Raw genomic sequence first — 17,976 nt, 5'->3', positions numbered from 1 at the left:
ACAGGCATTTAAAAACTATCAATAATGAAAAATCTGAAATTACGTTATGATCTGAACAGAAATTTCTTACGAGAGGAAATGTATATTCCAATAAGCATATGACAAAATGATTATAATTTTAAGCATCAGGGAAATATAAATCAAAACACAATGAGATTTTTCTTATTTCAGTCAGAATGACTATTACCAAAAAACCAATCAGTAGGAAATGCCAACACAAATGTAGAGAAAGGGGAACTCTTACACACTCTTAGAGGGTATAAATTAACACCACTCTTGATCAGAACAGTGTAGATATTTCCTCAAAGAAAAACTAAATGTAAATCAGCTGCACTATCTGGTGATTCCGCCTCTGACTATACATCTAGATCAGTGTTTCTCAACCTTCCTAATGCTGCAGCCCTTTAATAAATAGTTCCTCATGTTGTGGTGACCCCCAACCATAAAATTATTTTCACTACTACCTCATAACTATAATTTTGCTACTTTTATGAATCATAATGTAAATATCTGACATGCAGGATATCTGAACATGCGACCCCCAAAGGGGTCACAACCCACAGGTTGAGAACCACTGATCTGGAAGAAGTGTAACCAGCATATTTGAGGGGATGCCTGCCTGTCGACTGTAGTACTGGCTGTAACAATGATTAAGATAATGGGGGCTGGTAGGGATGGGAACATGAGGTATCATGTTGAGGGGTGGATTGAGGGGGAGAGTAATGAAAGAGATGTCTTGATAGGGAAGTCATTTTGGCATCAGGTAGAAACCTGATACAAAGAAAATACCCACAAATCTATAAGGATGAACCTGCTAATATTCCTAGCAATAATGGATAGGTAGCCTGAACTGACTCTCTCCTGTAATCAGATTTGTGACTGCCCCAATTATCATCAGAGAGCCTTTATCCAGTAACTGATGGAAACAGATGCAGAGATCCACAGCCAAACAGTGGGCCGAGCCTGGAGAATCCTGTTGAGGGAGGAAGATTGTATGAACCATGGGGGTCAGGACCATTACAAGGGAACCCACAGAAGCAACTGGCCTGCTCATGGGAGCTCACAGACTATGAACCAATGGCTAGCCAGCCTGCATGGGACAGGCCTAGACCCTCTGTGTATATGTGATGGTTGTGTGGCTTGGTCTACTTATGGGACTCCTGGCAATGGGAGTAGGGCCTGACCCTAATGCTTTGACTGGCTTTTGGGAACCTGTTCCTTATGCTGGGTTGCCTTGCCCGGACTTAATACAAGGAGAGGAGCTTAGTCCTACCTCAGCTTGATAGGCCATGCTTTGTTGGCACCTGTGGGAGATTTGCCCCTTTCTGAACAGAGGTGGAGGAGGGATGAATTGGGAAGGGGGCCAGAGGGAAGGTGAGGAAGGGAATGGGAGGAGGGAGAAGGGGATGCTGCAGTCAGGGTGTAAAATTAATGAAAAATTTTAATAAATAAAAAATAATGAATCAACACAAGTGTCCATTGACAAGTGGGTAGATAAAGAAAATGTGGTTTATATACACAATGGACTATTTGATTGCCACAAAATACAATGGAATACTGTCATTTTGACAAAATGGATCTGGAAGATAAAATGTTAGGTAAAATAAGCTAGACAAAAGCAAATCCCACATGCTTTCTCTCCTATGTGGAAGTTAAAAAGCTTATTTCAAAGCACGGGAGGCTATGATGGTAATTACTGAATGCAAAGTAGAGAATAGGAGGGATGAGCAGGGAGATTGGGAAACATTCTCTAAACATAGCAAGAGAGGAATTGTCCCACTGCACACAGTGGTGAGTACTGTTCACAGCAGCCTGTTGTATAGTATATGAATAATGAGATAACTACGCCAAGTACCCTGATTGGCTCGGCACACCTGGCTCCATGTATTGAAATACCATGATATGTACGATTCCATAAGAAGAAAAATAATAAAAATTTAAAAACACAAAAAGAAAATATTCTATACCCAAACATTGTAGATATAATTTTGTTTAAAATTAAAACAGCGATACATTTATAGTTGTCTGTTATTTCTCAGTTTAGCTATTTTTTAGGCAATAGATGCAAACACCTATCAGCTCACATAGGGCATAATGGCCCCACTGAGTATCTGTGTGGCTAGCACTGTTCAAATGTTAATGCTTTTCTCTCTTCTAAATCTTGTTTCCTCTGGATAACAAAGAATCATTTTTCAGCCTAGCTGTACTTCAACAGCTCGAAAATAAAAACCCCAAGTCTCACCCTCAGCAGTTCTTTTCCATTGGCCTGGCATGTTTCTGGGAAACGAAGAGTTTTAAATGTTCTTCATATTTAAATATGCATCTGTGGTAAGCTCATTTGTATTAAATGCCTTCCAGCTTGCTTAGGTTTCTTGGCTGGATGGTTTTAGGATGCAGTCACACAGCATGTTATGATCCTCTGTCTTCTGGTTTGTATCGGGGTGCTCCCTCCCTGATCTACCCTACACTAATGCCTTCCTCTGCCTGTGCTCTTTTCAAGTGCTCATCCTCTGTGAAGCACTGGAAGGTCTCTATCTATTCTCTGAGTTGTATATAGTTATTCCTGGATGTGTGTGCCCAGTATTTCCTACACTTTGCTCAGGCCCCTTGACAAGAGGGAAGGTGACTTCCTATTTGGAAGGAGACTCTCTATAATTGTTCATCTTTCCAGTCTTGGCCGCCATTGCTCACGAGGTCTTTAGGAACTGATTTGCTTCTCCTGTGTCTTCTTTTGCTGCTTTCTGCTTTTCTTTGAAAGTGAACATCACAAGTTTGCTTTTCAATTTTTTGTGCCCAGGTCCCTTCTCCACATGACCCTCCCACTGAGCCCAATTAATGTTGCCTATACCCAGGTAGTGCTACACACTGGAGAAGACTGACTTCCTCTCCTTCTTGGGTATCTATCAACTGCTTGTAGGTTTTCAACTATGAGTAGAACCTTGTGAGCCCCCTCCTGTTCCTTCATGCTGGAATATTGAGTGACTTGATCTTCTGAAGGTCACCACAGCTGTTGAGTTCATGAGTATGACCACCTGTCATGTTCAGAAGACACTTTCAGAGCAGTCCTTCCAGTCCCTCAGTTCTTACAGTCTTCTGCCTCCCCATCCTGTATGTTCCCACAGCTGTGAGGGGAGGAAGTGCCCTATATGTGGATAATCATGTAATGGGCATTTACTCTCTGCATTTTGGTCATTTATGTTTGCCATTTTTTACTTCTATCCCTAATGAGGGCTGAGAACTGGATTAACCTGTAGGTATAAGAATAAGTATTTAGAAGGCAGCTTGGTTCTGTATCCCAGCAAAATGATAGTACTTAGTTCTTGCTTAGGGTCTAAGCCCTCATAGCCACAGGTTCTTGGCTAAGTTTATGCACCAGGCATGAGTTCCCTCCTCTTGAATGGACCTTAAGTATGGTCCAACAGTTATTGTTACTTCTCAATATATTCATGCTTCTGTTGTACCGTTGTGCATCTCTCAGTGAATTGCACCTTAAAAATACCCTACTTATAGAGCTGTCTTGCAAACACTGCCCCTTTTCATGTTTTTGACTGCTCAGGGTCTTTACATGTCATTTCCTGAAGTACTGATGTGTGTGGCTTATACTGAAGAGGATCATGCTTTACAGTTTACAAAGCGTTTGTGTCCAATCTCCTGATTGTAATGTCAGAACAACATATACCTAAAAGGTGTCATTTCTCAAAAATTAACCCGAAGAGTGAATGTTCACATTTTGACTGAATCTACTGGATGTTCAGTACTAATAGCACATTACAGAAGGCAGATGGTTTCCAATCCTGGCTTTGAAATATTTGACAATGTGCAAACTTTCCCTTTTTATATTATGTGTTCTACTTTTCTTGTCAATGAAACATGTCCCCTCATGGTTATTTTTGTTCAGTTACTCTTATGGAAGTAGTTATTGACACAATGCTCCAATGGAAGTAAATTTTAACACAAATACTCCAATGGAAGTAAATTTTAACACAAATACTCCAGTGAAAGTAGGCATTAACACAAATAATCCAATGGAAGTAGGTATTGACCCAAATACTGTATTGTCTTCAATTCATTATAATCTATTTTCTTATCCCCTGGGGACTCAAGAAATTCTCTACATTTTTTTTCAAAAAATTCTGTTCTATGGAAATTGGACCAGGGTCAAGGGTCAGAATAGGGAGCTGAAGGGATGGCTCAATGGTTCGTAGCATGGACTGCTCTTACAGAGAACCTGGGTTTGGTTCCCAGCATTCACATGGCAGCTCATGACTGTCTGTAACTCCAGTTCCAGAGGACACAACACTCTCTTGGTCTTAGTGAGCACCAGGCACTCAAGTAGCATAGATGTACACACAGGCAAAACACTGACACACACATTAAGAAAAAAGGGGGGATCAGAATAGTAACACTTGTTAAATAAAATTAATTTCAGAGTATATTTTAGGTTGTAACTCAAGGAATTTTTACATTAATGAATTAATGTAAAAGTCAATTAATGTATATGTAGGTATGCATGTGTATACAGTGTACACATGCTTACCAAGAGAGACATCATATATGTGCTGGTCAGAGGACAACTGTGGGTGTCAGTTCCTTCCTTTTGCATTAGGTTCTGGAGATTGAACTTAAGTCATTAACCTTGGTGACCAGCACTTTTACCATTGCCACCATCTAGCCAGCCCATTATTTGTCCTTTAATTGGGCAAAATTAAGCCAGAATCAAAAGCGCCGTGTCCCTCTTGCCTGCAGCAGACTTTACCCCTTTGCTGGTGTCCTTTAAATACTCAATCTTTGTTTTCCCAGTGTATAGACTTCATAACCCAAAGGCTGTTCTGGACACAGCATTTTGAACTTTTCCTCTTCTTCTATTCTGGAAGCTATTTTTATTCTCCTCTCCCCTCTGGATCCTCACTGCTGCTGGATTTATGGTATTTCAGGATCTGTTCTCTTTTTGGAAGAATAGGCTGCTGACTTAGGTTGAGGCACCCCAGAGGAGCATCCTTTAGTCCTTTAGAAGTCTGGGGATGTCTGGATGGGAGGGAGAGTTGAACACCTCCACTCAGGATCTAGTTCCCTAAACTCTAATATTAGTTTTGCAAACAACTAAATTCCCAAACAATTAATGAGATTTAGTTAAAGGAAGCAATCTTGTATAATTGATGAGTATGTGAATTATTTAAGCACCCTGAAACTCTGCTTGTTTCAAATAGCGTTGGCTCATAAAATTGGTGTTTCTGAGGGAGAAGGGAGGAAGCATTTTCTTATAAAGTTGTCTAAGTAGAAATGTTATTTGAGCATGTTCCCTTTTATCATTCATGTCAATAGCTGACTACCATAATATGGATAAACAAACATGCCCTTCTTGTGGAGGCTTTGATCATTTTATAGGAAGGGTCTGTGAAACCCAATCTGTAGAACTTTTATAATTAAGATTCAAAATCCAAAAATGAGACTGAAAGGGAAAGAAGAGAAGGTTGAGAAAGATTTAGTTTACTTATGTTTGTCAAACAGGAAGCTGGGACAGCATTTACTTAAAAAAAAAAAGACCTTGAGTTTTTTATTATGCAGGGTAGAGCTGAGCGCTCAAGAAATTGGATGATAAATGAGACACCATCCCACTTCTCAGGTAGAAATGCATTTTTTAAAAGTATGCAACCAAATAGAGAGAAGAGCTGCGTGTTCAGTGCTACCATCAAGATTTAAGCATCATAGAGGGCCCAGGGAGATTAGTTCCTGTCAGCTAGTGGATAAGTCTTTTACTACCACCATGTTATGAACTGACTGCAAATAAGTTCAGATTAGGGAACAGTTGGGACTGAGCAGAGCATGCACAGCTGAGCTGCCTTTTCAGCTGACTGAAGCATTTGTGGCTATGTCTGCGGAATCTGCCTGCCCCCTACATGGGTTTGTGATACACTCTTTCCTTCTTAAACTGTAATAAAGCTCCAGTGTGCATAATAGTAATTAATGAGATAGTTTCTTCTCCAGCCAGCTCCATTTGTATATCACCAACAAACAACTGTCAGTGTCCTTGGTATCTTTGGGAAGGCTCCTCCAAAGAAACACAGATTTCAAAACCTTTGTAGGAAATGATGCCTCTAATAGACAATGTAACCAATCCAAAGACCTTTGACTCTTCGTACTTCCCAAAAGCATTTTAAAGAAACAATAAGTACCACGTGTCCCCTAGGTCAGTTTTACTACTTTTCTTCTTTGTGCCTTTAACTTTTCTTTTTGGTGTTGCTGTTGTTCTTTTAATTATTATTTATTTTACTTTTATTTTATATATTTACATCTATATTTATTTTTATATAATTACATCATTTCCTCTTTCCCTTTCTTCCAACCAAGCCATCCAACATACTCCTCCCTGCTCTTTTTTAAATTCATGGCTTCTTATTTCATTAATTCTTGTTATACAAATGAATGTATATATATATATATATATATATATATATATACATACATACATACATATGTATATGTATATATATTCCTAAATATAACCTGCTCAGTCTGTATAACAATAGTCATGTGTATGTTTTCAGGGCAGACAGTTAAGTACTAAATAAATAATTGATGTGCTGTTCCCTGGGGAAGACTACGTCTTCCGCTCTCAGCATTCCTTGTTGCCTGTAGTTCTTTGTCTGTGCAGGGTTGAGGCCTTGTGAGCTTTCCCCCGCCCACTTGGACATGTCTCTCCTTGTTGTCCTCGTTCAGCTCATGTTTAGGCAGCCATACTGTTGAGACTTGATGGGTGCAGCTTCCGACCTTAGCAGGAGACAGAGACACCACCTCACAGCTGACTAACCCCCTGATCCTCCAGCTCTTGCCGTCTTTCCTCCCCGTCTTCCGCAGTGTTCTCTGGGCCTTAGGTGTAGGAGTGCTTTGTCGATGGCTCCAGAACTCTGCATTTTAATTGGTTGGGGTTTTCTTGAATGGTCTCTGTCTGTTGCGAAGAGAAGCTTCCTTGATAAGATGTGAGGACGACTCTGATCTGTGGTTATAAGGACACATGTTTAGAATGTATTAGAGATTCTGCTGGTTTAGTAGAGGGGTGGTTGTAGGTTCCCCTCTAAAATCCATGACCTCACAAGCCCTTGGTAGTTGATCAGGCTTCCAGTAACCAGCCATGTTTTCTCTCTTGTTGACACGTCTCGTGTCTAATTATAGAGCTGTTGGCTAACTTTATTTGGGCTGGGCCACTCCAAAGGTGTCAGGAAATTGAAACGGATATGTATAGTTTTAATCCACTGATGGAAAAAGAGAAACTAAATACATAGTTAGTGAACAGACTTTAGAAATGAAATACGGCTTACCCTTTTGATTATATATTCTAAAATATTTCAGTTGGATCTGAATTTTTTCTATGCCAGATTGTAGAAGTTAATTTGAAATTCATTGGAGGAAATTATAGTTCGCAGCTCGGCTTTAAAGACCAGTAAATCAGGATTTTATTGTGCAATTTAGAATTTTCACAGTTTTACTGGCTTCTTTCACTTATCTGTTTCTCAGTCTGTGGTCATAAATCATTTTCCACTTTTTAACAACTGACGACTGTCAGTTCTGTTTCAGTTCCGTCTCTTGTCTTCCTTGTTGCTATTTGCATTGTTATAATGGGTGGGAGGAAAAGTAATTAACATGAATTACTTTTGTAGATTCCTCCCTAGTTACGGTACTGGTAACTGTGTAATGTGTGTTCACCATAGCTTTGGTAAAATGTGTATACCTATTGTTATATCATCCTATTAAATTTCTCCAAGTTGTGAATGTTGCTAGTTAATTCTGAACAGGCTGTGCACATGAAATGCTGGGTGACATAATTACATAATTCATAATTCTTATGGCACTCCTCAGAGTTATACAAACAACAGTACCCATCAATGAAAACATGAAGTTGACATAGCCATGGTGCTGTGACCTGTTCTGATTCCAGAAAGGGCTAATTGCTTCATGTACAAAGTGAAATGCCTGAATGAATAAACCTATCTTCTTAGATGATTCATGTATTAAAATATGTGGAGTTTCACTTCTTCATATAATAAGCTATATGAAATACAATGGTTCAACATGGATTCTTGAAAAATATGTCCTTATTGTTATATCGTGTTTTTGACAGGTAAATGATTGGTATCATAATCATCTAGAGTTGAATCACAAGGATGTGATTGTACACAGGCACACTTACAGATATACACTGAAATGAAACCTTTCTGCCTATAGACATGTAAATACAATTAAATTAAAACTCACTATCACAAAGTCACAGTTCCTTGCTGTTTTGTTGGAGAAGAGTACTGGTAGTCCCCTGGGGAATGGCAGATGCTCTTCAGTTATGGAAATCTGGAGCTGCCCTTCCACTGCAGTGTCCACAGGGATTGCCTCCATCCCTGAGACTCTGAGACTTCCACAGGCAGGACTTGGTTAAAAACAGGGCATAGAACTAATCCACTTTTTCTACTGTTAGATATTTGATCTTCTGAGGTCTCAGTTTCCACATTTTACCCTCTGGCCATCCATCAAATTTCTCCCTTATGGTGAATCTACATTTAAAAAAGTAAAAGCCTGTGTTCTTTCTTCAGAACTTGTTTATCAAGCATTTCCTTCTATCCTGGTCCTCCTTAGGCCTCCTGCTTGGAAGACCTCTTAGAGGTCCACAGTGAGGAACCTTCTTGAGCTCCTCACCTCCAATTCCATCATCTCTCCTACTCTGAATTCTAGGAGTCTGGCTTCTGAGGTTGCCATCATCCTGGCTTACTTTGTAGCTGGTTTTGTGTGTGTAATTCACAGTGTGAACAAAAAAGGAAGGCCAAAGAGAAAGAACTGGCCATGTTTCCTTACTGCCTCCTCCTCCTCTGTAGTGCCTGATCTCAGGTCACAATCAGCTCCTAGGCAGCCTTTCAGCATAACTCAGATTTACTCCGGTGAAACCTTCTCGGCCTCCTCTCAATTAGACGCAGTGTGAAGATGTCCTGCGGTGACCTAGAGTCTGGGTTCTTGGCCAGCCCTTCAGTGTTTTCTTCTTCAGCCTCTCTATTTGTCACTCTTCCCAAATTGATCATCCTGTCACATTGGTTTAGTATTTATTAATTCTTCAATGAGAGAATACCAGTTCCTCTTCTATTGAAATGAGCTATGTGTGAGTCTATCTACTAAATAGTGATGGGAGGGATCATGTCTCATTCACGTTGGAGTCCTGCTACCTACAGAGCACCAGGCATGTCGAAGGAGCTCAGGATACATTTCTTAAGTGTGCTGTGGATGGTTGTTCTATTTCTCTAATTTCTCTTTGAGAAATCCCGGTCCCTCTACCATGTTTGGACTAGCCCTCCCAGGGTTTTCAGGTATCCTTACAGCTTTTCAGAGTTTCTTCACGTTTTTCTTTTATAAAACACGAGAAAAGTATCTCCTGTTGGCATCATGGATAGTCTACATAAATCCTAGCATACTGAAGATCACAGTAGCTGATCAAAATCTAAATGAGAAAACACTCAGGTTGGGTTCTTCCTAGGCCAAGGGCAGCATCCCTGCTCTTGCTTAAGAGGGTGTGGAGAGTGTGTGGCCCATCACTCTGTGCTCTCCTCTCTGCACCGCTCCGTTTCGTGCCCTGTTGTCCCATAAGTTGCCTGTTTTTGTCCTTTGAATTAGGAGTTTTGAGCAGAAGGCCCATCTGCGCTGCATGACTATTAAATTACCACAAGAATTTGCATGAGGAGAATTGTTTTCACCCCATTTCCTTTCCCCCTCTGGGCAAGAAAGGCCTGCAGCATCAGGTATTTTTCTGTTTTACCCACCCTTGGACTTGAAGAGGCTGAGGCTACCAAGTTGTGTAGTAAGCTTTGAACCTTTGGATTTGGGTCCTGAGTATGCGTTAGAAAGGTTCACTTTTCATTGTCTGATAAAATACAGGATGTATTACATGTAGATAAATGTACAGTTGACCAGATTCTGGTATGTTGGATTGATGGGATTTACTAAGATAAAAGCACACTTTAACTTGCACACTGAAAAAATATTTAGCAGTCAGTTGGGTTTATTAAGTAAACACATATGTTATTTTAGTTCATAATGTGACACACAGTATAGAGCTGACATATCAGTAGTTTCATTTTAAATATTCATGACTGGCAACTTTCACACAGTCTCTAAGTAATATAATTTATATAATTAAATAGTAGTATTTTCCAGCTAGCTCCCCCAAATTTATAACCAGTTCTCTAGTAGTTGTATTTATGAAATTAAGTTTCTTAATACTAGCTGAGTAAGGGGATTAGTTGAACAATGGCTTTTTTAAAATGTGTATGGATTCCATTATTTAAATGTGCACCTTAAATAAGCAGCTAATTTTTTTAAAGTTAGGTTACAAACTTTGGTATTTAATATATTTATACAACAATATTAGTGCAAATGTCTGATTTCAACATTACCAATTGTTATTGTTTAAATATGACAGGAGATATAAATTACAATGAGTACAAGAATTTTTTGATTCATATAGAGAGAACTAAAAGTATATGTTGACATTATAAGTTCTACATGGCTAAAATAAAAGGTGGGGCTTATTAAATATGAGGGAAGAAGTTCAGGGTCTGTTTGCATCAGAAGGTCATCTTCTATTCGTCCCCAAACCAATTATATTGGGGAATTTGTATGTTATGTGGAATTTAAAAATCTGTGATAGGTCCTTTCAAAGAAAACAGTGTAAAACGGCAAAGCAAAAGTCAGTTTAGGCAGTGATTCTCAACTCATGACCCTTTTGAGGGGGGAGTCACATATTAGATATCCTGCATATCAGATATTATATTATGATTCATAACAGTAGCAAAATTACAGTTATGAAGTAGCAATGGAAAAAATTTTATGGTTGGGGGTCCCCTTAGCGTGAGGAACTGTGTTAAAGGGTCACAGCATTAGGAAGGCTGAGAACCACTGTTCCAGAGTCTAAAACCTAAAGCCAGATAATGACCTAAGGTTAGGAACCCAGACAAGAGTCAACATCAGCAGTGTGAAATACCATTTCAAAGTAAGAGTAACATCTGTTAGTTCAATTGTTAAGTATTTTTCAAGTTTCTCTGTGTATCTTATCCGATTACAACTCGCTTCCATGTTTCTGAGTTATGTTTAAATTCTTTCTGTCATAGAGATGGAAGCAAGGTAGGTTCGTATTAATTCAACTCAATGTCTTAAATGAGGTGTCCCAATTCATGAATATTCATGTCAAGTTATATAAACTAAAAAGCATAAAGCTTATGTGTCCATGGTGTAATTAAAAATTTGTCTTAAAATTCTACAGCATATTAAAATGCACCAGGCATTTGTTGCCACCCAAGTGCCCACTGAGGGGGTCTTAAGGAGAATGTCATTCATCAGCCAATCAGGCAGTTAAATAGCTATAAGCCTTGTTGTTTCTCCCCTCCCCCTTTCTATTGAAAATAGATTTTTTTCTCATATAATACATCCAGACTCTGGTGGCCCCACCCTCTATTCCACCCAGTTCCTCTCTACTTCCCCTCACATCCAGATCTACCGCCTTTCTATCTCTCATTAGAAAACAAACAGGCTTCTAAGGAGTAACAATATAATACGATATTAAGAAAATAATATAATATGATAGAACAAAACTAACACATTCGAATAGCACAAAACAAAGAACCAAAAGGAAAAGAGCCTAAGAAAAGGCACAAGAAACAGATACATACGCAGAAACCCACTCTTTCGCACACTCAGGAATCTCATAAAAACACTAAACTAGAAGCTATAATATATACACAAAGGACCTGTAGGGTAAAGAAACTCTTATAAAGAGAGGAAAAATATATAAATAAAATAAAAATTAAAAATAAGATAAACTTTTTCAAAAGCTCTGACATTTTGAGACAAGGAACCTCCAAAGTCACTGTTGAATTCATTTTCTGTTGGCTACCTACTGCTAGGCAGGAAGTCTACCCTTAAGAGTGGTTTGTTCCTCTAGGGAGTCCCCTTGGAAAAAAAGAAATTTTCATTTGTAAGTGGTTATCAATTGGAGACAGCTTCCTGGTTTGGGATGTATCCACTTCTTTCAGCTCTAGGACCCCATCCAGTACAGGCCTGTGCATGCTCCTCAGTCTCTGTGAGTTCCTGGGTGTATAGATCCTGCTGATTCAGAGAACTTTGTTTCCTTGGTTTCCTCCAGCCCCTCTGGCTCGTACACCCATTCTGCGTCCTCTTCCTCAAGGTTGCCTGTGCTGTGAGGGGAGGGATTTGATGGAGACATTCCCTTTAGGACTGAGTGTTCTGAGGTCTCTCATGCTGGGCATATTGTCTGGCTCTTCCCATCTCTGTTCCTGTCTTTACAGGAGGAAGCTTCTCTGATAACAGCTGAGCAAGGCACTGATCTGCTCCCCTGGCCAGCATGTTTTCTGGCCTCCTTCTTTCCTTCCTTCTTTCCTTCCTTCCTTCCTTCCTTCCTTCCTTCCTTCCTTCCTTCCTTCCTTCCTTTCTCTCCTCCTTTCTTTCTTATTTATACATATTCATTGCCCATGTACTGGGTTTCATGAAGACATTTTCATATAAATATATAATATGTTTTAAGAATATGAGACCTAAGGAAAAAAATCAGAGTCCAAAGGTCCTTTTCAGCGTCTTATTCTGGCAACAGGGAATACCTCATTATCCTTTTGTGCCTCATTTCACTCTCTCAGCTTAATTAGAATGCTGCTAATTAAGGTTTATAGGTACCTTACAGTAGACTGAATATATGGTTTTAGTCATTCAAACGACTTTGAATAAAGAATAGGAACAGGTAAAACAGTAAGAAAATGGTCTGCACATTTCTGAACCATGTTTCCTAACAAAGCTTTGGTGTGTGTCTCTTTTATTCTAAAGCTACTTGCCAGTTCCAAGGACGGAGCTACTTTGAGGGAGAACGGAACACAGTCTACTCATCCTCTGGAATGTGTGTCCTATATGAATGCAAGGTAAGCTGGCTCTCAGGGGCCTTCCAGAATTGTCTTGATTACATAAACACTGGGAATGTTCATTTACAATCTTCTCCCTAACAACACTCTTTTCAAATCCTAACTCAAAGAGAAGAACGGAATAGCAGTCTCAGTTCAAATATGAAGGAATTCCATTATCCTTTTAAGCATGTAAGCTAGTTGTTATAAAACAATTTTGCAACAAATGAAAAAGTTGCTTATCAGATCAGTTTTAGAAAACTGAAAACTTTCTACTTCAAATCAACTCCTTGTTTGCTGTTCTGAGGGAAATGTAAGAGACAATAGGTTCAGCTTGTTGTCTCTCATGATTTTGACACTGGTGAGAAATATCACTCAGCTAATTGAAAAAATAAAACATGATACGACCTAGTAAACATTAATTGTTGCACAGAGATGACACTGATATTGATTTTAAATGGATCCCTGAAGCAAACACTGTACATCATCTCCATCCTATGGAAGGCAGCCTGAGATACAGTAAGGCCACAAGACAACACCATAGCTTACAACGGTTCTGTGAAGAGCTGGGGGAAACAGGGTTAGTTGGCTTTCCGGGTACAAGAGCAAAGAACAGAGCACAGGAAAACACTGCACCAGTCAAAACTGGTTTCTCATTTGAGCTTTAATTTTCCCCTCGAATGCCCCTTGTTCATGGGAAGTCTAGAGATCACACAAAATATTAAAATTAAAAGCAAGTAATTTAATCTGATTGTGTCAATAAACTACTAGATATAGAATTATTAAGGGCCAAGGAAAAGGGAATCCTAAGGGTTTTTGCAGGATATATGGTATCCCAAAGAAGGTCCATTTCATGCATACCCATCTGAAAATGTCTGAAGACTAGCCAGTCAGCGAGGTTAAGAGGCAGAACCAAGACGGGGGACGGAGGCTGTGGGTACTCATATTTTATAATGTATGCAAAAAGCTTCTTTTGTTTAAAATCTGCTTTTCTATGATGTGGGTCACATCCTAAAGATAAGAGAATCAAGACATAGGAATGTGTCAATGAGTCATAAGCTCCTGTCTCCAGAAGGGACTTCCTGCCAGCATCCTCACCCTAGTGCTGTTCCCAGTGGGGTAAGTCCTACTGTGGAGCCTGCAAGATTTGGGGTATGATCCAGTTGTCCCAAAACAAGAAAAAGGGAAATAGAGAAGAATGCAGTTTGAAACACATAGATACCTTCCAGTGGGTCTCTAAATGTGACCTCTAGTTCTGAACTATAACCTGTACATTTAAACCACTGAGGGCATTTTATGTCCCTTCCTCAGTGTTTGTGGGTTTGATAACATCAATTATTGTGGGACACATATTTGCTCGGATAATTGCTGAGTTGATGCTAAGTGTGCTGTAAGATAATTTCATGTTAAATGCTCAGTTAGAGGTCTGGATATAGGCAATACCACAGGTGTTCGGTATACATTAGGTAAATAGTGCCCTTTATGTTTTAAACAAAGGAAGTTGTCCCCTCTGCTCTTAGCCCTGTGCTGCTGTCCAACAGGAGCATGAGCCACAAAGACAATGTGGTTTTTTTTTTTTGTTTTTTTTTTTTTGGTTTTTCGAGACAGGGTTTCTCTGTGTAGCTTTGCGCCTTTCCTGGAACTTGCTTTGGAGACCAGGCTGGCCTCGAACTCACAGAGATCCGCCTGGCTCTGCCTCCCGAGTGCTGGGATTAAAGGCGTGCGCCACCACCGCCCGGCTTTGACAATGTGTTTTGTTCAGTTTTCGGTATTTAGTCCATAGATCTACAACATCATTTCAATATACAATTTGTTGTAATTAACATAACAAAATTTCCATTCTTTTGTCATACTGTAAGCAATGTCTTCAAAATCTTGCATACTACAGTGTTCATGACCACATGTAGCTAGTGGTTCTGGATTGGAAAGCACAGCCTGATCAAATCATCCTAAGATTTTGTAGTTCTTGACTAAGTCCTTAGCATTAAGGGTTTCCATCATCTCTTTTGTCTTGAGGCATCTTTGCTCCTGTATTCACACCTTTAGGTCACTGACAGACTTATTTTCATGTTTCCATCTTCTGGCCTGTCAAGTCTAGTGATGCTTTTTTGTATTATTATCAGTTTTGTGAACTTGAAAATATGTTCTGGGGCTTGCGGCTTTAACGGGTGCATAGGACAGTGTTGTTGTTTGGAATGGAAAAGAGCAGCAGAGCTAACATCACTGTCACAGCCAAGAAAGGCTAGTGCTTGACTACATTCTATACACATCTTCTGCTGCTTGCTTGGCTCAGGAAAAGCAATTATTGAAATGCGTATTTCCTCATGAAAGCGGTTCTCAGCAATGATACAAAAAACCCAAGCTATTGAGCAGAACTTTAAAACGAAAGCCTATGAACCCTGAGACTTATTTTGTTACTTTTACACTGGTAGCACGTGGAGCTTTGACAGGTCCTGTTGATGACCAAACAGGACATTTCAGAAGGAGCCATGTATTTGTTCTGGGGCATGGCTATTCCAGGTGTCTGAAAAGTAGATTCTATTTTGCTGTCTCCTGAGAGGACTTCATTTATTTGATTGCTAGAACATGATGATGATGATGATGATGATGATGATGATGATGTTACATTAGTTGTTTTTAGTCAAGAGTTCCAACTGTGTGCCGGAAAAATATCCTAAACATTGGCTTACAAGATATACACCTGACCCTCATTTCCCTGGAAGTTTTGAGCAAGAACATTGGTATTCTTTACCGAAATCATCCGTGAGTCAGTCAGTTTTCCCTCCCTTACCTCCCCGCTCATACACACACACACACACACACACACACACACACACACACACACACACACACACTGGATCTCATTGTGTAGCCCTCTCTGGCTTGGATCTTGCTATTTAGACCAGGCTGTTCTTGACCTCACAGAGTTGTGGCTACCTCTGCCTCCCAAATTCTGGGATTACAGATGTGCACCAAGACACCCAGAGAGACGCTTTGTAACAGAACTTTGAAACAACCTCATAGAAAAATCCAGCTGGATTTCCCGGTTTGTTGTGTATCTGTTGAATTCAGCGTGTGCTGTTACTCTAATCCAAGCTCTGTCTTTGCTGCGCTTGTCATTTTATTCACAAATCTGGTGGAAAACTAACACACATTTCCAGGATTATCTAGGTGTTTGGGTGTTGCAGGTGTGGCTACAGTGTGTCGGGCTCTGGCTCCAGGACTGCTGGCTCCTGTGTGGGCTCTCCAGATGACACTGACTGCCATGCAGGGATGATCCCATGGCCCAGGTAGAGGTCATGAGGAAAACAAATTCACCGGTGTCGTAGAACCTCATCGGATACTGTCACTTCCCATTCAAGTCTTACTTACAGAATTGCAAGCATCTCTTTTCTCTTATCCTACAGGATCAGACCATGAAGCTCGTTGAGAACATCGGCTGCCCAGCTTTGGATTGTCCCGAGTCTCAGCAGATCTCCCTGTCTCACAGCTGCTGCAAAGTCTGTAAAGGTAAGACTTTAGTAATGTCACTCCTGTGTAAGAACGTAGATGGGCGTGGGGGGAGTGACGTAAAACAGAGACAGAGAGACACATGCCACATACTTCAACCTCCCTATGGGAGTTCAAAAGTCAATGTCATCCAAAAAGTAGAGCATAGCATCGTGGTTAACAGAACCTAGAAAAGCACAGAGAGTAGATAGATGATGGAGAGAGTTGGTTACCAGCCACAGGGGTGCGGTTGGATAGGAGGAATGACTTCTAATGTTCTGTAGCACAGTAAGATATGTGTGGTGGCAATTAAGTGGGTATTTCAAAAGTGCTAATGGAAAGCATTTTGAATATTCCTAACACAAAGAAGTGGAATGTGTCTGAGGTGATAGATATGCCAATTACCCAACTCAAATCATTACATATTGCATGCATCTATTGAAATGTCACAAGGCATCCCATAATACGCACAATTACTAGATGCCAATTAAAAATAAAAACATATTAAAAGATTTATGTACAAGAGCTTTTGTAGGAGGCTAGTATAACTGATATGCATGAGCAAATTTGATAAATTATTTCCAAAGATTAATAACATTTACCTAAATTTGCTACACAATGGGAAGCCCTGAGCCATTTGTTGAATTATAACTAAGATGCTCACAGGCCTTTTTGCCATATGTCTGTCCCTGTCTCCGGGTCTGACCTCTAAACCTGAGTCCTGGTTCTGAGTTGGCTCACCATTACTGGAGAAAGCTACATGGCTGTGTTGAGTTAGCTATCCTTCTGATAGGTTTGCTCTCATGTCTCCTCAGTTCGTTTCTGCAACTGACCTAAATGCAGAAACCGACTGCATCAGATTACCTGCTTGCATCGGGTCCACTCTTCAGCATGCATTGGCTTCTAGACTAACAAGAAGTATGTAGATGATCATCACACCTTTTGTGCTGTCTCTGAAATGATAAGCCTAGAACCAATAAATACCAGGGTCCTAGAATTTTAGTTCATTGCAAGAAAACAGCAAAACTATTCACAAAATGTAATGGGCTACCTCAGGAGGCAGTGAGTTCTGTTGAGTAGAGGTTCTTAAACTCATTGGTTCAAGCATAAAAATGAAGTAATAATCACATAGACTCTTTAAGTTCCTGGTTGCTTATATGAGAGTATCAGTCCCGTCCCTTGTTCACCTGAGGCTATACATGTGTGTTCACTTCCTGCAGCAGAGTGTGCACTGCAGAGAGGCCTGAGTCTTTGTATTCATCTCTGTATCTAAACCCTGGCATGCTGTCTGGAGTGTAGCTGATGTTCACAGTGATGCATTTAGAATTGAGTAACCATTCCAATTACAATATGAGCACGTGTTGAGATAGCATCCTTCATGCTGGTATGAAGTGAAACTTAAAAAGGAAAAAGGAAATACGCATTTTGGAAAACTGACACCATTTTTTTCTTTGTAGTTACTCCATTAAAAATAGATATAAAGTTACTTCCACCCCTGTTGTGAGCGGAGTTTTCATTTTGTTTTGATCACACTCATTCCCATTCATTCATTGAA

The 17,976-nt window shown here is 39.9% G+C and overlaps 1 protein-coding gene across 2 annotated transcripts in view; it reads left to right on the top strand.

Moving 5' to 3' along the window:
* Nell2 (neural EGFL like 2) overlaps positions 1 to 17,976 on the top strand; it is a 297,833-nt gene that overhangs the window by 123,226 nt on the left and 156,631 nt on the right. For both annotated transcript variants that reach the window (XM_052748759.1, XM_052748760.1), the window contains exons 11-12: positions 12,862 to 12,953; positions 16,340 to 16,442. In XM_052748759.1, the coding sequence (XP_052604719.1) occupies positions 12,862 to 12,953; positions 16,340 to 16,442 (195 nt within the window). The remainder of the gene's footprint in view (positions 1 to 12,861; positions 12,954 to 16,339; positions 16,443 to 17,976) is intronic.

Source organism: Peromyscus californicus, unplaced genomic scaffold (genome assembly GCF_007827085.1).
Source record: "Peromyscus californicus insignis strain IS unplaced genomic scaffold, ASM782708v3 Scaffold_20__1_contigs__length_68692818, whole genome shotgun sequence".
NCBI lineage: Eukaryota > Metazoa > Chordata > Mammalia > Rodentia > Cricetidae > Peromyscus > Peromyscus californicus.
The sequence above is the reverse complement of the archived record's forward strand: the minus strand, read 5'-3'. Positions and strand labels throughout refer to the sequence as shown.